Source organism: Corvus hawaiiensis, chromosome 3 (assembly GCF_020740725.1).
Source record: "Corvus hawaiiensis isolate bCorHaw1 chromosome 3, bCorHaw1.pri.cur, whole genome shotgun sequence".
NCBI classification, from domain to species: Eukaryota; Metazoa; Chordata; class Aves; order Passeriformes; family Corvidae; genus Corvus; species Corvus hawaiiensis.
The window spans coordinates 100,204,261-100,220,962 of record NC_063215.1 but is presented as its reverse complement, the minus strand read 5'-3'; the positions used below and the strand labels follow the sequence as shown (position 1 = coordinate 100,220,962).

The 16,702-nt window shown below is 46.1% G+C and overlaps 1 protein-coding gene across 2 annotated transcripts; it reads left to right on the top strand.

Annotated features, from left to right (window-relative positions):
• Window positions 1-4,636: 4,636 nt before the first annotated feature.
• Window positions 4,637-10,338, top strand: CST7 (cystatin F). Of its 2 annotated transcripts, none has more exons than XM_048297509.1 (4): window positions 4,637-4,781; window positions 9,021-9,193; window positions 9,439-9,555; window positions 10,017-10,338. In XM_048297509.1, exons 1-4 carry the CDS (start codon window positions 4,709-4,711, stop codon window positions 10,107-10,109), a joined length of 456 nt encoding a protein of 151 aa, XP_048153466.1. In that variant the 5' UTR covers window positions 4,637-4,708; the 3' UTR covers window positions 10,110-10,338. The 2 variants fall into 2 exon arrangements, with proteins under 2 accessions (XP_048153466.1, XP_048153465.1); XM_048297508.1 differs by having other exon boundaries at window positions 4,637-4,784.
• Window positions 10,339-16,702: the final 6,364 nt, after the last annotated feature.

Sequence of the window (16,702 nt, the reverse complement as noted above, 5' to 3'; positions counted from 1 at the left end):
TTTCCAATGTGATAAGACCCATTTAATGAGGTTGGTCTCCAAAGAGGACCCCAGCCAGCTGACTGAGCCAGTACTTCCAGGCACCTGGGCTTTTCAGTTGGAGAGGGAAGGGTTGGGAGGTTTGTCCGTGTCAAAATGAATAAAACAGCCACAAAGTAAAACATGGAGGGGTCTTCACATACATCACAGCACCCTGCAGTGCAATCCATAAGCCATCTCTGCACAGCAGCTGACAGTGCTGCTGGCAGATAAACTAAATAATGACACTGTTGTGCCCCCTACCCCTGCCTCAGCCAAGTTACTTCTTCTTCACGTCTCTCCTCTAGAAATGTATGGTAACCAGATTATCCTCAGGTCTTCCAGACTGCTTTCATATTGGATGGAAATTCAGAAGTTATTGCAGGGAGGATAAAAAAAAAAAGCAGATGCAACTACATGAGCCTCAATCCCCTTGAAACGTCAGTTCCTTATGCAGTGGAGGCACAGGGGAGTGTGGGTGAGCTACTGAGCACCTGGCAGGAAAGGAAAGTAGAAAAATTCTCTGGTTGGAGGTCAACCCACTAATTTCTCCCATGCATCCCATTGTTTCTGAGTACATAGACACGTATTCCCAAGTGTGGCCACCACTGCTGACTGAATGCTCCTTCCCCTTGTACCTCACCAAACTTCTTCAGCCACACCCCTGCTCAGAAGGGTAGCAAGTATCCTGTGGCTTGTCCAGGTGGTTTTCCACTTACAGAAGCTGGGCTGGCAAGGTCTTCCTGCTGTAAGAAGGTAGAGGAGCAGCTGAGTCCTCAACTGAATTCTTTATCCTGGTTCTTCTTCCTTGAACTATCCTTTCTCTGCACCTCAATATATTTTGCCCTTGCAAAGTGCAGATCTCCAGTATGGAAGAAGACATCAAATCCAGCTCTTTCACCTTCAAGGCTGTTGCCACTCTACCAAAATAACACATTTTCTCATGTACTTGTCTACCAAAAGCTGATTTGTGGTGATTTCCTTATTCCAGCTGAGTACCAGAAAAGAATCCTCTTGCTCAGAACCTTCATTAAAGCCACACCAACTAAATTAGCTGCCCTGGAGATCTGATGAAAGCCTGGAAGATGTTAAAAAGATTTAAAGGGGAAAAAACCCTACTACTGACAGTGGTAAATGTGTCTTAATTAAAACCTTGGAATGCACAATTCAAACACACTCCAGCCATCCTCCATCTCCCTTCAAAAGTTAATGAGATTAGTTTTTCTTACAGTCCCCCATGGATCCATGAAGTACAAAAAGGGAGTCAGAACTGAAAATTAAATATTGTGGGTGCAGGGCTAGATGCTGATTGCATTTACAGGAGTATAACTCCAACAGGATCCCTTGCAGATCCTGGTGGAATTGTTCCAGGAAGCATGGTAGCAACTGCTCAGTTGTGCTGCGGGGACAAAGGTCTGGCCCTAAACAATTGAGGCAAAAAGTGATGATGAAGAAGTCCACCTCATGTTCCAAATGAAAATCAAGTATCAGGTACGGTGGCTTTTCTGCTTCTTCAGTCCAAAGGAGGATATAATTACATCCTTGAATTATGAATAAGAGAAGTTTGGTTGGGTTTTTTTATTTTAATCTGAAGAGTCCCCAGAGTTGCACTGTTGCCAAAGCCTCTTGTAACTCAGGCCAACAGTGAGAGAGAGAACACAACAACCCTGCAAATTCCCTTGCAGAAAACAGAGCAGACTTGGTATCCCAAGACTTGCAACAAACATCCCCTACTCAGACCAAAAAACCCAAACACAAGGGTTCTTCATGTGTGCAAGTCTTTCAGGATCTATATAATCCATCTTAATGCCGAAAGATCACAAGTTTGGTTTAGAGTGGGTCAGGGCTAGCTGTTTGCTTAAGGCAACTGCTCTGTTTACCCTGGGATAATCTGTGTGTCTTTCTGTGCCCACTTACTCTCATTCTCTCCCTGTTCAGGATGCCTGCTCACACACTGGGAAATTCAGTGAGTGAAATCTACTCCACAGTGTACCCCACATGCCCTGTGCTGGTGTGGATGAGATCTACACATGTTTTCCAGGGAAAGGGGATGAAATTCCTATCAGTGACCCTCAGGGAGCTTCAATGATAAGAGTATCTGACTCATTTGCTGAGGTTGGATGTCACACAAAACATCATGCTGCTCTACCTCTGCAGATGGATTTGGGGCACAGAGCAGTATCCCAGGATGTGGCATCTGCTTGGAATGAGACCTCACAAAGGGACAACACTCACAGCCTCCAGCCATGGGTTTATACCACAGCAAAAAACTTCCCAAGGAAAAATAACAGGTATATGTACATTGTGGGCTTAGAGGAGTTTGGTATTATTTGTCTGTTACTGGGGGGAGGGGTTTGGGGGTTTTTTTGTGGGATTTTTGGTGTCATGTTCTTTGCGGTTTTTTACATAATACCACTTAGCACTATTAATACTACTGCTCATTAGTGAGCGCTCTGTTAATTCCTAGGAGAAAAGAACTGGAGAAACTTCCTCAACAAAATCATAAAAGGAGCACTAGAAAAAGGAAAAGTTGATATGGAAGAGCTGTAAATGATCAATTTTTATGGAAAGAAGGGGCAAGGGAAGAAGACAGGAAAAAATATGTCCTCTGAAGACACACACTGCTTTTTTGAAATCGCTGTCTAGCTTTATTGTAGAATCCCAGAATGGTTTGGGATGAAAGAGACTTTAAAGGTCACCCAGTTCTGACCTCCCTGCCATGGGCAGGGACACTTTCTACCAGAACAGGTTGCTCAAAGCCCCATCCAGCCTGACCTTGAACACTTCCAGGGATGGTGCATTCACAATGTCCCTGGGCAACCTGTGCCAGTGCCTCGCCACCCCCACAGTAAAGAATTGCTTCCTAATAGCTAATCTTAACCTGCCTTCTGTCAGCTTAAAGCCATTTCCTGTGGTTCTGTCACTACATGCCCCTTGTCAAAAATCCCTCTCCCAGCTCTCTTTTAGGCCCCCTTTATAGAGTTGAAGGCTGCTATAGGGTACTTTAAACATTTTGCCAAAGTTCTCTGATTTTCTAAAGATGCCAGTAAAGGGGTTTTTTTGTTGTTTTGACCTCCAGAGAATATCTTGTTTGCATTTCTCCCCCGTGTCTAACTCAGTACATGAACAACCCTAAGCCCTTTTAAGTAGCTCATCAAGTGAGTTTTGGGGCCTTACAGGGTCCCAGCCACCTCTTTCTTGCATGTTAGAGGACCTGACTATAGGCTCAGAAAGACTCTACGCAGAGCCTGTCAGTGAGGTAGAAACTGTAGAGAACAGCTCTTCAGGAGAAAGGGGGGAGCTGAAGGTACCTGACTGAGTCCCCACCTGTGTCCCAGCCACAGGACAGGCTACCATGTGAGCTCAAAAAAGAAATAAAGGGAGGGAGAGTAAGTAAAACCCCCTCAGTATAGTCCTTCTCATTCTGCCCCAATGCTTTCCACAGGCTTAAGAGTCTGATTCAGCAGCCTATGCAAGACTGATGATAAATGTGATGCACTATAGTTGCCACATTCTTTCTCTGTGGGACATTTCAAAAGAGGGTTTATCTAAACTCCTCCTACGAAAAACATTAAGAATATTTTCCTCCAGCCCTTGGTACACCACCCACAGTGCCCTGCATTAGGACTTTACCTGAGGCAGTAAGATGTCTTTGTTCAAAAAGGAGCACGATTTGTTGCTGGGGCAAGTGAAGGGCAGCCATCACCTTCTTGCTCACCTGAAACGAACGCACAGAGTGAGGTCCACTCCTATCAGCCCTTCAGTGAGACAATGCTTCATTTCCCAGTCTCCTGAATCTGTCAGCTGGTTATTTCAGCTGCACCACAAAGTCTGGCAACTAAGCCCTTTCCCTAGTCTTTCAAGCTTCTCAGCATGGGCCAGAACCGCCTAGAGAGGATCTCTCTAGAAACCAAGGACTGACACTGGGAAATCCAACCACAGAGCAGAAAAGCTCTGCAAGCCACAGAGAGACAAAATACCCCTCTCCTCCTGTTTCTCTTCTTTCTGGATAGCACCTAGAGAAAACCTCATCTTCTCTAATGCAGCCCTTTCCTGTTGTCATAACACCTTTCATAAATGTACAGTGCAATGTTCTCCTCTACCACCAAACCCAAAATGTTCTCCCTACTGGCTTTGTTCCACACAGCCCCCTTGGGTAGGTACCCCTAAAACTTCCCTGTCTGCCTCACCCAAACCCCACATCTCCACATGAGGGGAAGCAGGACACTGGATCCATCATCTCTGTCAGGTCTCCACACGCAGATGCACGTATGCACGTCAAGAGCCACATCCCCAGGGCTCATTGCCCATCTCTTAGGTATGAAGTTTTTCCATGATCCTTAAAGCACATGACTGTTACTCTCCTCACCCCCACACCCCTTTCCAGTGTTGCATCACACGTATCTGTCCATGCTTCTGCACAATCCTTGAGGGTCAAAGCAAAAGTCCCTGTCTCATGCAAGGCTGGTGCTGCTATCACCAAGCCACAGCTTTGTGGCTGGGCTTCGAGGTATGTGGTCGTCAGCAGGAGACAAAGTCTGCATCAGAGCTGTGATGATTCAGGGGGTTTTAGGGTGGTTTTTTACTTCTCCACCAGCCAATAAGAGCACTCACAGAGGCACTTCTTCTCCAGCAGGAAGCAGGGCAGTTACTCCTCTGGCTGTCAGGCTCCTCTTCTGACGTGGTGGAGATGGCAGTGAACTTCGCCTGCAGCTTCACTGCACTTTGCTGTTTGGCACTCTGGAGCTTCACCGGGACTTCAGGTGGTAAGAATGGAAAATAATTGCTGTTTTCCTTGTGTTTTAGGTTCTGTGAGTGCTACTATGTAATGCTCTGGTAAATAACAGCCTTTCTCCGACGGCTGCCCACGCTGGCTCAGCACCGCAGAGTTCAGGCTGCAGCTGAAAACCTGACTGCTCTAAAGACTTTCTCCTCGTGTAGTGAACCATGCTATCCAGAGATATCATTTAGGGGTTTTAAAGTAAATTTATGGTTTTAACTCATTTGTCAGTGTTTAAACTCTGCATGACCTTGATTATTAAATCTAAAGACTGCGGGTAAAAATCTGACTGCTAAGTACAGATGGACACTTGAGTGCCGATTAGCTGACTTTTAATGAAGCATTACTGTGTTTCATTTCTTCCTTTGCTGAGCAAGGGAACTCTCTTGATTGCAGCTGGCCTTAAATCTTTAGAATGGGAGCTGCAGACAGGAGTGTTTTTCTCTGAAGGCTTTGGTTCTATTTCAGTATTACTTTGGTTCCCATACACAGAAAGAACTCAGGGATGGTGCTTGGTTAGCCAGTAGCTTTTTGTTTCTGCTGTGGTTTCCTTTGGGGGCTGCAGAAGCATGCAGGAACTCTGCCACATCTTAAATGTAAAGATAAAGCCTAGCCTTGCTAGAGGGAGGAAGTTTTGAAAGGAGGGAGTAATGGGGAGGACGTTTCTGAAGCATCTGGCCGAAAAAAAATCAACCTGTCAGTTTCACTGCAGCCTGGGAGGGAGCATCCATGGGATTGCTCTCTCATATTGCAGGAACAAGGTCCCCAAAGTAATCCTCAAGAAGAAAAGCACAAGAGAGAGCCTCTTAATACAACATTCAGCTCATCTCTGCAAGAACAGCCCTTGTTCGCTTAATAACAGTGGTGGCCTGGTAACTGAGCAAGAAAAGAGTCTAACCCTACTATTGTCCAACAGAAGGAGCAGAAGGAGGGCCGGCTTTTTCATCTCTCTCTTCACATTTCCAAATCCAGGAGCAAGGATGGGCTCTGAATATAAATGCTCTGGTCCTAAGAATCGCTCACTAGAGCAGCAAGAGTTGTCTGCTCGGATCATGAGATCACACACTCAGGGCCTCTGAGTATTTTAGGTGTCTGGCCAAGTCTACTCCCGCCCAGGCCTGGATGTTTCAGGAATGCTGGTTTGCCTAGAGCCCTGCACTGCTATTTGACCCTCTGAGCCAAGTTTGGCTTGTGTCTGGAACGGGGCCATCACCTTACACAAACGCAAATTTTTAGGATGGCACTCAAGCCAAGCCAGGGATGAAACAGTCAGAAAAGGCTGCAGGGAGAAAATCAGAATTACAGGTACCTCACACCAGAGAGTCTCTGGGGTTTGGAAATACAGTACTGCAAACTATTGCAAACAGTAAAAGTTATTTCAGCCCAGTGTGTGTGCCATGCAGTGACCACCTCGAATGAGAATGGAAGCACACAAGGAAAACCAAATCCTAGCCTGAAGGAATCTGAGTCCCCAGAGGAAAATGGTGGGGTAAAGTTCTCCCACAAGGGCTCAGTAGATTTTGTACCCACTTTGCTCTGGTATGAGTAATTTTCAACACCAAGTTGCAACAGGAGAAAGAGGTAAAATGCCCAGTACCCCTTGGTGAAAGCTGGGGGGAAATACAATCTATAACCTATCACCTGCTTACAATACATGGTGTATTGAGTCAAGCTGCCTACAACACATGTCCAGCTCGCTCACCTCTCCAGGTGATGCATTTTGGAGGCCTGGCCATATGTGACACTGCTGGATCTCCCAGGCACTGGAGTCAGGAACAAGGGCTCTTGGACTCTGACTCTTGGTTTGAGTAATACACGTAACAGTTTTCTTCCCATAAACAGAGTGTGATTTCAGCCAGTCTCATTCACCCCGTGCCTATAAAAGACGTCACCATGACTCAAGAGGTGTTGAGGGCTCTCAAAAGCCACAAAAGTACACTGTGTTAAGATTGAAAGAGTCTGGTGTTATCATCCCCTTCTACAAAGAACAGTGATATCAACAACACCACCACTGCCACACCTGACTTTCCAACAGGCATGAGAGCAGATATTCAAGCAAGGTGCTGGGGAGCAGCAAGAAGAGCCCAAGGCAGCGCCCTGCTCTCAGCCTGGGAGAATGTCTCAGTTGCTAGGTGAGCTCAGGAAAAAGCTGGTCCCTACAGCTGCTGGGTTGGTATTGATGGCACAGGAAAAAGCATGGCATTTCTGAGGAAGAGTACAGTGGGCCTTGTGGGCAAACCAAGGCCCTGCTCTGCCTCGAGCTTCCTTTCTGCCTGCAGATCGGTCCTGCACAGCCCACCTGAATCACCTGTGGATCCCAGTGCCTTAACCCCTGCGAAAAGTTTTACCCATGAGTTGAGCACTGTGTAAGATGTGCTTGCCTGAGAAATACCTTCAGTCCAAGGCTGAGTGGTCACAAGCTTCTGTGACTCTTGAATCCCACCCTTGCTGCAGTGGGAAAACACCATCCCATAGAGAATAGTCTTGGGACCTACAAGTGGATTCTGGACTGTTGGGTGAAAAAATACCACCAGATTGCCCAGCACTGGCTGCACACGCAGTGCCAACATAGATCAGAGGCATGGGACAGGAAAGCTCATCACCTCCACACCAGACACAAAGCCACCTGCAGAACATCTGCTCCTCTCCAACACATGGCCTGGGTCTCTCAGCTCCCACCTGCAAGAAAATACAGGGGTCACTAAGGTAGCTGAGGTATCAGCCAGGAAGAGAGATGGATTTGGACATCCTTGGGTGGGGAAGGGATGTGGAATCGAGTCTCTCCTTTGCAGGTCAAGGCATAAATCTCTGAGCATTGTTACAAGTGGGTGCAGCAATTAACACCTGTGAGAAGGATGTGACAGTGTAAGTAGGATGTGCATAAGCATGTGAGATAAATTTTTGTCACCTTCCATGTTGATGATGGTACATCATTCTGGGTTGGTTTCTTTTTTTTTTTTTAAATAGACTCTGGATCACCAAGCTGCCCCTGTCTTCTACTTAGGTTTCTCAGTGCAAACTGGCTTTAGTACACAGCCTGTGCTCTGTGCAGCTGGCTGAGGGTGAGAGATCTATCTGTGAAAAAAGCTAGAGGTGATAAAAAGCTTGATTTTCACAGCACATTTAGTACAACCTCTGTGTGCACATTTGTGTGCACAAGCACACACAGGCTCATTGCGAGCACACACTCAGGGTCCCCTCCTGCACTGACAGGCCTCGGCATCAGCAGTGGCTGCATGGCACCTTCTGTGGGATTGGGGATGTTTTCTTTGATTTCAGAAGTGGGAAAACAGAGAGGAAGGAAAATGTAAAATGGGATGAAACAATGACATCAACTGAAAGCTTCGAGCTTCTTTTAAATGATTGAAAAATCAGCAGTGCATGGGGAAGGAACTAGAAAACCAAATAAAAATATACAGTAAATCATTCTCTGAAATGCTCTAATGTGAAAGGTCATGGGTTAACCCCCGCACACTCCCCAATTTCTATTTCCTACACATCTTGCTTTTCCACTCCATGACCTTGGTAATCATAGAATTATTTGGGTTAGAAGGGACCTTAAAGACCATCTACTTCCAACCCCCCTGCCACAGACAGGGACACCTTCCATTAGACCAGGTTGCTCAAAGCCCCATCCAGCCTGGACTTGAATATTTCCAGGGATGCAACATGTACCAGCATCTTATCACCCTTTCAGTGAAGAATTTCTTCCTAATATCTAAATCCTTCTAACATAAAAACCTCAAGATGCCATCAAAGGTTTAAGGGTGGGGTGTGGGGGAAAGACTTGTATCTGTAAGATAAGATATGCAAATTAAGAGCAGCAGGACTCTCGAGCCAGTGTTTGATATGTTATCAAAACTATACTGTACTCTGAGCAACATGATCTATCTTCATAAGCAGAGCCAGAGTTGGTCCTTCTATAAACTGGGAGTCGTACAAGAGACATTTAAATAATATTTGTGATACTCTGGCTTCTTCCAAGTCATTTTGAGCTCTGCTTTCACTTCTGGCAGCATCTGTTTATGTCACTTCATTTCCTAGGACCGTTTCACCATTTCAAAACATACAAAGGAAAATTGCTTTGCAACGGATGTGAGCAGAGACCTGAAGCACAAATGCATTGGACAAATAGGAAGGTTTAGCACTGGTTCAGACGGCTGAAGCTCCCACCCTTTCAAGTCCCTGGTGTGTTTTACACTGATGTTTTGTGTTGTTTCAGTTACACATGTACCACCACCCCACCCAACCATAAGACCTGGCTTCCCTGTCCCAGTGAACACCAACAACCCCGGGGTCCGCAAGGCTGCTCGCTTTGGGGTCTACAGATACAACAACAGCTCCAATGACCTCTTTCTGTTTAAGGAATCACAGATAAAGAAAGCCATGGTACAGGTAAGAGCAGCTGACTCCTGATGATCCTCCAAAACATCTTCTAATTGACCTTCCTATGGCACATCCAAGACCCAACAGCCCTGATCTTCCTCAGGACTGCTACACCTGTCCCCTATAGCACTGCTCCACAGGAGGGCTCTGTGTAGGTGACACACAGTTCTCGGGTGTAGCACTTGATCCCTAGACAGAGTTTTGGCATCTCTTTCCCTTGCCCTCACTTTAAAGGAGGAAACTGCTTTCTCTAGATTGTCAGAGGGCTGAAGTACATGCTTCACGTGGAAATCAAACGCACCGTGTGTGAGAAGAGGGATCACTCCAGCCTGGACAGCTGTCAATTTCAGAGGAAAAAAACCCTGCAACTGGTATGTGTTCGACTCCTTTGGGGTGCCCAGGAACTGCAGGGAATTCTTGGCCATCTCTAGCTGCACAATCACTTTCAGACCAGCTCTTCCATGTCTTCATATGTGTACAGGCCTCTCCTCTGCAGAGCCAGCTGGGGTGAGGCTGGGTTATCACCTTTCATGCATCCAGGGCCAGCTCCTGTCTGCAAGGAGTTGAAGCAGATACATCCACCTGGCCCATACTCCTGGGTGACTCAGGACAGTGTGCAGAAATAGAGTAGTGCTAAATAGAGATTTCCTGGGTGGGGGATATCCTTACACAGGCTCTCCCACAAGACAGGACTACTTGGCAAACAGTATTTTTCCTAGGATAAAGTGGGCAGACAAAAGGATGCTGTTCTCCCCTGTCCCATCACAGCCTGCAATGCTGAGAACAATCAGCAGACACCTGAACTTTCTCACCAATTCCCTTTTATTCACAGACGCTGAGATGCTATTTTGAGGTCTGGATAACACCGTGGACACAAAAAGTACATATCCTTGTTGCCCACTGTCACCAAGACCTTGCTCCATAAGAGCCTGACTTACAGGGGATCTCCCACCCGGAGTTTTTCCTTGCCTGGACTACTGAGGTCAATATTGAAGTGGAGAACAGCTGTACAGAACTGTCACAGAGCTTTTCTCTCAAAGCACATGGTTGATTTTTCCTTGAGAAAGACACTCAAAAGACAAGGCCTGCCTTGACTGAATGTCTTGCTATCCAGTTGTGTATCTGTTTGTCCAAAACTAAACTGCACATGAACACGTGTTGTCATTCATTCACCATCCACACTCTGGCTGAACTTCCAAGCACTCCCAGGAAGCTCTGTTGCACTTGTTTTGTGATGAACCTTCACAGAGCCATGATGGAAACAAGTCTAAACCACAGCATGTGTGACTACAACACTGAGGAAAGCTTTACAACAGTGGGATAGTTTGCCTGGGGATACACACACACACAAAAATTTTAAGATTCTCCAGTGCCAGGGAAATGGTTAGACACCTCTGTCAGGAATGCAAGAGGGAGAGCTGTTCTTTTATTTTCAGGCAGAGGTATGGATAAGGCCATCTTGAAACACAGACAGCCCAGAACTGACAGAGTCTAACTAGTGCTTCCACTTTAATCAAAAGCTAAGCTACACTGTGAAAGGGTAAGGCCAAGGCCAAGGCAAATAAATCTAATCATACTCCCACAGAATAATTCTGCTGAGGATAAACAGCATGGTTCCATTCAGGTTAATATACAACATTTATTCTCTGGCAGACTACATCTTATATTCAGGTTCAGTACAATGATGGTCTTCTCTAGGTGGGCATCTACCATTCCTTCAAGTCTTCAGTCTTCATCCATGGGCCAGTTATTGCTTACAGTGGACTAAGGTCCTTATTAGGAAGGATTTGGGTAGCTGCTCCCTTAAAACAGCCATAAAGTCTGAGCCCATGATCAGTCATACATAGACCAGCACTTCTGAACAGGCAGGGCCCTGATCTAAGCCACAAAGAACACATTTTTTTCCACAAACACTCCTTTTCTTCCAAGAGTTGTTGCCTTTCTGCAGCAATATTGCAACTCCTATTAGCAGTAACACCCCCACTTTCAGCCCTTATAACCATTTGGTCAAGAAAGGCCAGTGAAGGGCTCTAAGCCAAGGTCTGGGGATCTTATGGTATTAATAGTACAGCTGAGGTACCTGCTCCAAGTAATCCCAAAGCTGGGCAAGTCTCAAGTTCTGCTTCAGAAACACCAGTTGCGAAGAATAGGTGACCCAGCAGCAGCTTAAATTCAGCATCCAGTGCTGGAGAGGCAGCTGTGCTGCATCTTATCTCTGAGAACAGCAGTGTCTTCGCTGGGGAAAAAAAAAAAAGCAGTGCTCAAAAGAAAGCTCCAGAAGGGCCACAAGAGGATGTAATGTGATGCTACATTCACCCATCACACAAGCCACCATCAACAGCCTGGTGCCAAAGACAAGGAGAAATAAAGTCAGCTATGGTGGCTTGGGGTGTCCACAAAGCAGGAAAGCCAAGCCACAGCTAAGTTTGCAGGAGAGCAAGAGAACCCAGGAAGTGCTGCTCTTTGTATCTCAGAGGGGTTAGGAATGGTCTCAATCCCTCTTGTCCTTCAGTTGCATGCTTCATACAATGCCAAGAGCTTCCAATCAGGCTGTCAGCTCTAGACAGTCCAGCCCAGAACAAGGCTGGGCACATCCATGTTCCTTCCTTCAGCCAGCAGGACAGCCTGGTGTTCAGGAACAGATGTCATTTGCCTCTCACATGCCACAGTGGGGGTGAGCAGGCAGCACGCTGTCACTTCAGGTCTGTGCAGAGATGCATGCAGGCAGTGAGCATGTCACACAACAGTGTCCCCTGTGTGACTCTCCAAGCCCCTGGCACACAGTGCTTCATCTCAGTCTCCTCAGCAAGTCAATTCTCCATTTGTCAGAGCAACAGAAGTTAAAGTCAGGTGAACTTGACACCATGCACGCTGACAAATCCAACAGGACTTTGCTGTTCTCCCAAGGAAAATGCAGCAAGACTGTTCAGACCTCTCTATCCAAACAGACAAACACCTGCTGAGAAAGACAGATCAGCCTTATGTTCAAAGCTGCATCCATGTGTTCCCTGTGACACATAATTCCAGTGTGCCTTCCACCAAGAAAGGCACACTGGAAGTGTAGCATCCATCATCCCCTCAGCTATGGTAACAGAGCTTTCATGAGCACCAGACAAAGGAGCAGAGCTAAAGTCAACTGAGCTCTTTGTATCACTCCAGAGCACTTCACTCAGGAAGGATTTGGGTAATTAAAGAGGAGGACACTGCTAGCAGTGACCTAAAGAACTGCAGCTAAGTACCATTTAATCACAATGACATGCAGCAGTCAAAAAGCCAATGTCTCTGCCCTCTGCATCCTGGCTACAATTTACACCACCTTGCTGGGGCTCTGACATCTATTTCAGGTTACAACGGCAATTCAAAAATATTTTTAGTAAAGATTTAGGGCATAAGGTGAGAAGGAAAACTTGTTTCTGCCAGCCCTGTATGTTAAAGAAAAAAAGGAACAATCCCAGCAGTGACATTAAGAGCTTGTGGGACAACCACAACCTGAGTTTTACCAGAGCTTCAAAGTGGCCAGTGATCCTCAAATGGAGATCTGAATTTGCTCAAAAGCTCTGCTCTGCAAATATTTCCTCTCATACACCCACTTTTTAAATTGCACAGGAAACAAACTGCCTGCCATCAAAATGTAAAGCATTGCTGACTGACAGACTTCCCACTTTGCATTCTCTTGACATCAGCAGCTCCACATGAAGGAGCTGGAAGTTCTGCCTGTACCAGATGCACCCAATTTCACAACCTGACTGACTTTCAGAGCCCACTGACAGCTGGGGGAGTCACAGCTGCACTGGAACCAACACAAGGTTTAGCTGGCAGCAGACAGATAAGGAGACACGACAGCTGCTAAATGAGGAAAAAGCCTTGCACACATAGCTAACTACAACAACAACTTACTGCTAAATTCTTCAGTCCCTACCTCAAACAAATTAGCAAAAATCAGCTGCCCCCTTGTGCTCACTCTTCTGCAGCACTGTTTTTAAGCAGGCTAGATGAGACGGCCCAAGCGTCAGCATCATCAGATCCCTGTTGTGATCAATGAGCAGACAGACCCAGAAGCTTAAGAGGTCATTATCACACCTGCAAAGTTTTTACTGGCACAAAGCAGACACAAATTTAAAGTAATCAGATTTATGCCAAGGCTTTGCAATCACTTTCATCAGCTGTTCAGTCTCAGAAACCAACCTTTGCATAGAAGTGTCAGGGGCACACACGAGTTATGTTCCAGCAGCTCTAGTACAGAAGTTTGCTCCAGAAAAGAAACAGGGCAGTTAACTGTGGAGCAACATTTTAAATAGCTTCAGCAAAATCTCGATACTTGTGCCCTGCAGAAACATCTATTCCACCAACAAAGCAGAACAAAACACATTTTTAAAATGCACAGCTGTGGTGTACTCCAGCTCGGTTCCTTTCCTTGGATAGTTTTACTGCAGGGTTTTACATTACATCAAAAATTTCTCCAAGCCTTTCAGGAGATAGGGCAACATTCTCTCATATGCCATGTCTGTCCCAAAAGAAGCTTGGGTAAGACACAGGAAGCAGCCTCAGGCTTCTCTGGGAGTTATGCAGAGAGGACTTCCTCCCTTCTTAGGGAACCACAGCCCCTTTCTTCTACCAGGAAAAGCCAATCATGCTCTGACAAGACCTTTGGATACCTCTGTAAATCCTCCTGCATCCAGTAAGACTTCTCACACTAGAGAAGAGTCTCAGAGATGCAGAGGTGTTATGTTCCTGCACTCATATCATCAAGAGAGAAGACTGGCTGTTTTCTTCCAAGCCTGTCTTGTTCCAGGTTTCTCCTTGCTCAAGGCAGGTGTGTCACCATCCAACTGAAATCAACACACCATTGACTCAGCCTCTGTGGAACGAGCCTGTAAAACCGGTCTTCACAGGAGCATCAAGAGGAGTTTATGCCAGTTTGTTTATTCCACAGGCATTTTAGTGCTGCTGCTTTACTCTTGCATTTGAGAGCCCACCAAGGATTAGAAATCTCTTTAGAAAAAAATTGTTTCTAGAAAAATACTGTTCTTAAGCACCCCTTATGCTGCATAATGAGACCTGTGTGTCAGCCAACCTGTTTAATCTGGGTTTTACTACAGTCCCCCCCACTTCTGCATATCATGGATGGATTATCAGGATCCAGCAGAACACCAGAATGGGAGCCAGCTAAAATGAAGTGTTAAGGTTCTTGTGAGAAATGGAACACCAATGGCCTGGTTAAGCAGCCTGTCACCATGCAAGGATTGTTGCTTAGCATTGTGCCACGCACCACAGTTGGGATTTACAGGCTTCAGAGGCCTTTAATCTCTCAAACTGAATAAATCCTGTCTGTCCAGCCTGTAGAAATAGAGGGAGTTTATGGGGTACAAGTCCAGTCACTCTGCAGTACCCTTAAAAAAAATTAACTGAGAACTGCACTCTGTCCAAAGGTTACTTGGTGAAATACTTTGGCAAATAAATCACTAGTGATAACTGTGTACCAAGAGGTAAAGCTGTGTTTGCCACAAGGCTGCCAAAGCATCAGGGTGAAAGAATTACCACAGCAGATCTGCTTTTTCAACCCCAATTTAAGATCCCATCAAGTTCATCTTTTATATCCCACCAGAAGGGGACAAATAGTTGCAAGGGCTGGCAGAGCAGTGTTAACCAGCTGGTGCTGAAGCAGCCTGCCCTGGACTGGGTTTTCCCAAAACCAGCAGCCCCTGGCCTGTACAGGAACAAATCAGCCTGATCCAGTGGCCATCAGCTACTTGCCACAGGACTGCTGCAGCCTGGCAGTAACACAGAACAAGGTGACAGAAGCACTGACAGGGAAGAGTCATTTTCATTTGCATAGCCTTCCATTAATAGAAGAGCAGAAGGCCAGTGAAATCAGGTGACATTTTTAGCATCACCTTCCCCTTTTCTGGTGCTTTTCGTTACGTATTTATAGCAAATCTCTTTCCTTTCCAAAGGTGAGGAAATGGAGCAGTAGTGTAAGTTTAGGTTGGATTGTCACCCAGTGGCAGAAGATGAGAGAGCAGCAAAAGCTTCAATTCCAAAGTATCAATGCACTAAATCACACAGCAATTGAAGCAACCCCTTTAGCTCTCCAAGATGCAAAACCTCTTACTTAAAATCATTGTATGCTTTGGGTTGGAAAGGACCTTAAAGATCATCAGGGACACTTCCCATGAGACCAGGTTGCTCAAAGCCCCATCCAGCCTGGCCTTGAATGCTTCCAAGGGTGGGGCATCCACAACTTCTCTGAGTAACATGTTCCAGTCTCTCTGCTCCATGATCCTGCCAGGCTGTAATTCCCCAGGTCTTCCTTTTTCCCCTTTATTTTTAAATTGAGGTTATTTTTCCCCTTTTCTAGATGGTGGGAACTTAACTGGACTGCCATGACTCCTCAAATATGATGGAGAGTGACTTAGCCCCTTCATCCATCAGTTCCCTCAGGACCCCTGGATGCATTTAAACAGGTCCTGTGCACCTTCATGTTCTTCAGATGATCTAAAACCTGATCTCCTACAGTGGGTGATTCTTCAGTCTCCCAGTCCCTGCCTTTCCCTTCTGCAACTCGGGCAGTGAGGCTGGAGCACTTCCTGGTGGAGAAGGGGACAAAAAAGTAACTGAGTACCTCAGCCTTTGCCATGTCTCAGGTAATCAGGTCTCCCCTTTCCTTCCAGAGAGGGTCCTCATTTTTCCTAGTGTTCCTTTCATCACCCACATACCCACAGAAGCTTTTCTTCTTGTCCTTGATGTCCCTGGCCATGTTAAATTCTCTCAGGGCTTTATCTCCTCTAACCTGATCTCTGGCTGCTTTGACAACCTCTCTGTATTCCTGCTAAGCTACAGCCCCTGCTTCCACCCTCTGTAGGCTTCCTTTTAGTGTTTGAGCTTGCCTAGGGGCTCCTTGTTCATCCACACAGGCTTCCTGGCATTTTTGCCCAACTTCTCTCTGTTGGTGAGCACCAGGTCCACCACAGCCCTTCTCCTCCTTGGCTACTCTATGAAGCTGATTTGTTGTCTGGAATTCCTTTGTGCTGCCAGCCATTCCAGACACAACATGTAACAGCACAGGCTTCCCTTCGCAATAGCTGACAGAAAAGCACTCTCTGCATTTACCAAGCAGAGTATCTGTTAACAGAGGAAGTCCCTGGAGATGCCAGAAAGCATCCATGAGTTACTACTGCATTCCAAAATCCTCCACCTAAGCCTTCCTCATCCACCAACAGTAGATTTTACAGGGGCCTTTTGAGTCCACATCCATATTCAGACACCAGTCTTCCCCACAATCTTAACCATTTCTTCATAAAGAGCATGTTGAAGAGGATTCCTGCAGCTAGCCCTCTTCTCCCAGGCACAGTCACATAGACAAGGAACAGGAGACTTTCAGGACCTGGTAAACATGAAGGAAATACTACAAACAACCCTTTTAAAAACCCACTGGAACTAGTCCTTAATAACACCGAAAATGCAACTTTCATTCATCATCTGACCTCAAAGCTATAAAGAAACACAGGAGTCCACAGG

Bases quoted from the DNA above. Each gene is read 5' to 3' on its own strand.
- CST7 (XM_048297508.1), top strand. From the start codon at position 4,709: ATGGCAGTGAACTTCGCCTGCAGCTTCACTGCACTTTGCTGTTTGGCA. The intron at 4,785-9,020 runs GTAAGAATGGAA...GTGTTGTTTCAG, and splicing joins CTTCACCGGGACTTCAGGTG to TTACACATGTACCACCACCC. The intron at 9,556-10,016 runs GTATGTGTTCGA...TTTTATTCACAG, and splicing joins GGAAAAAAACCCTGCAACTG to ACGCTGAGATGCTATTTTGA.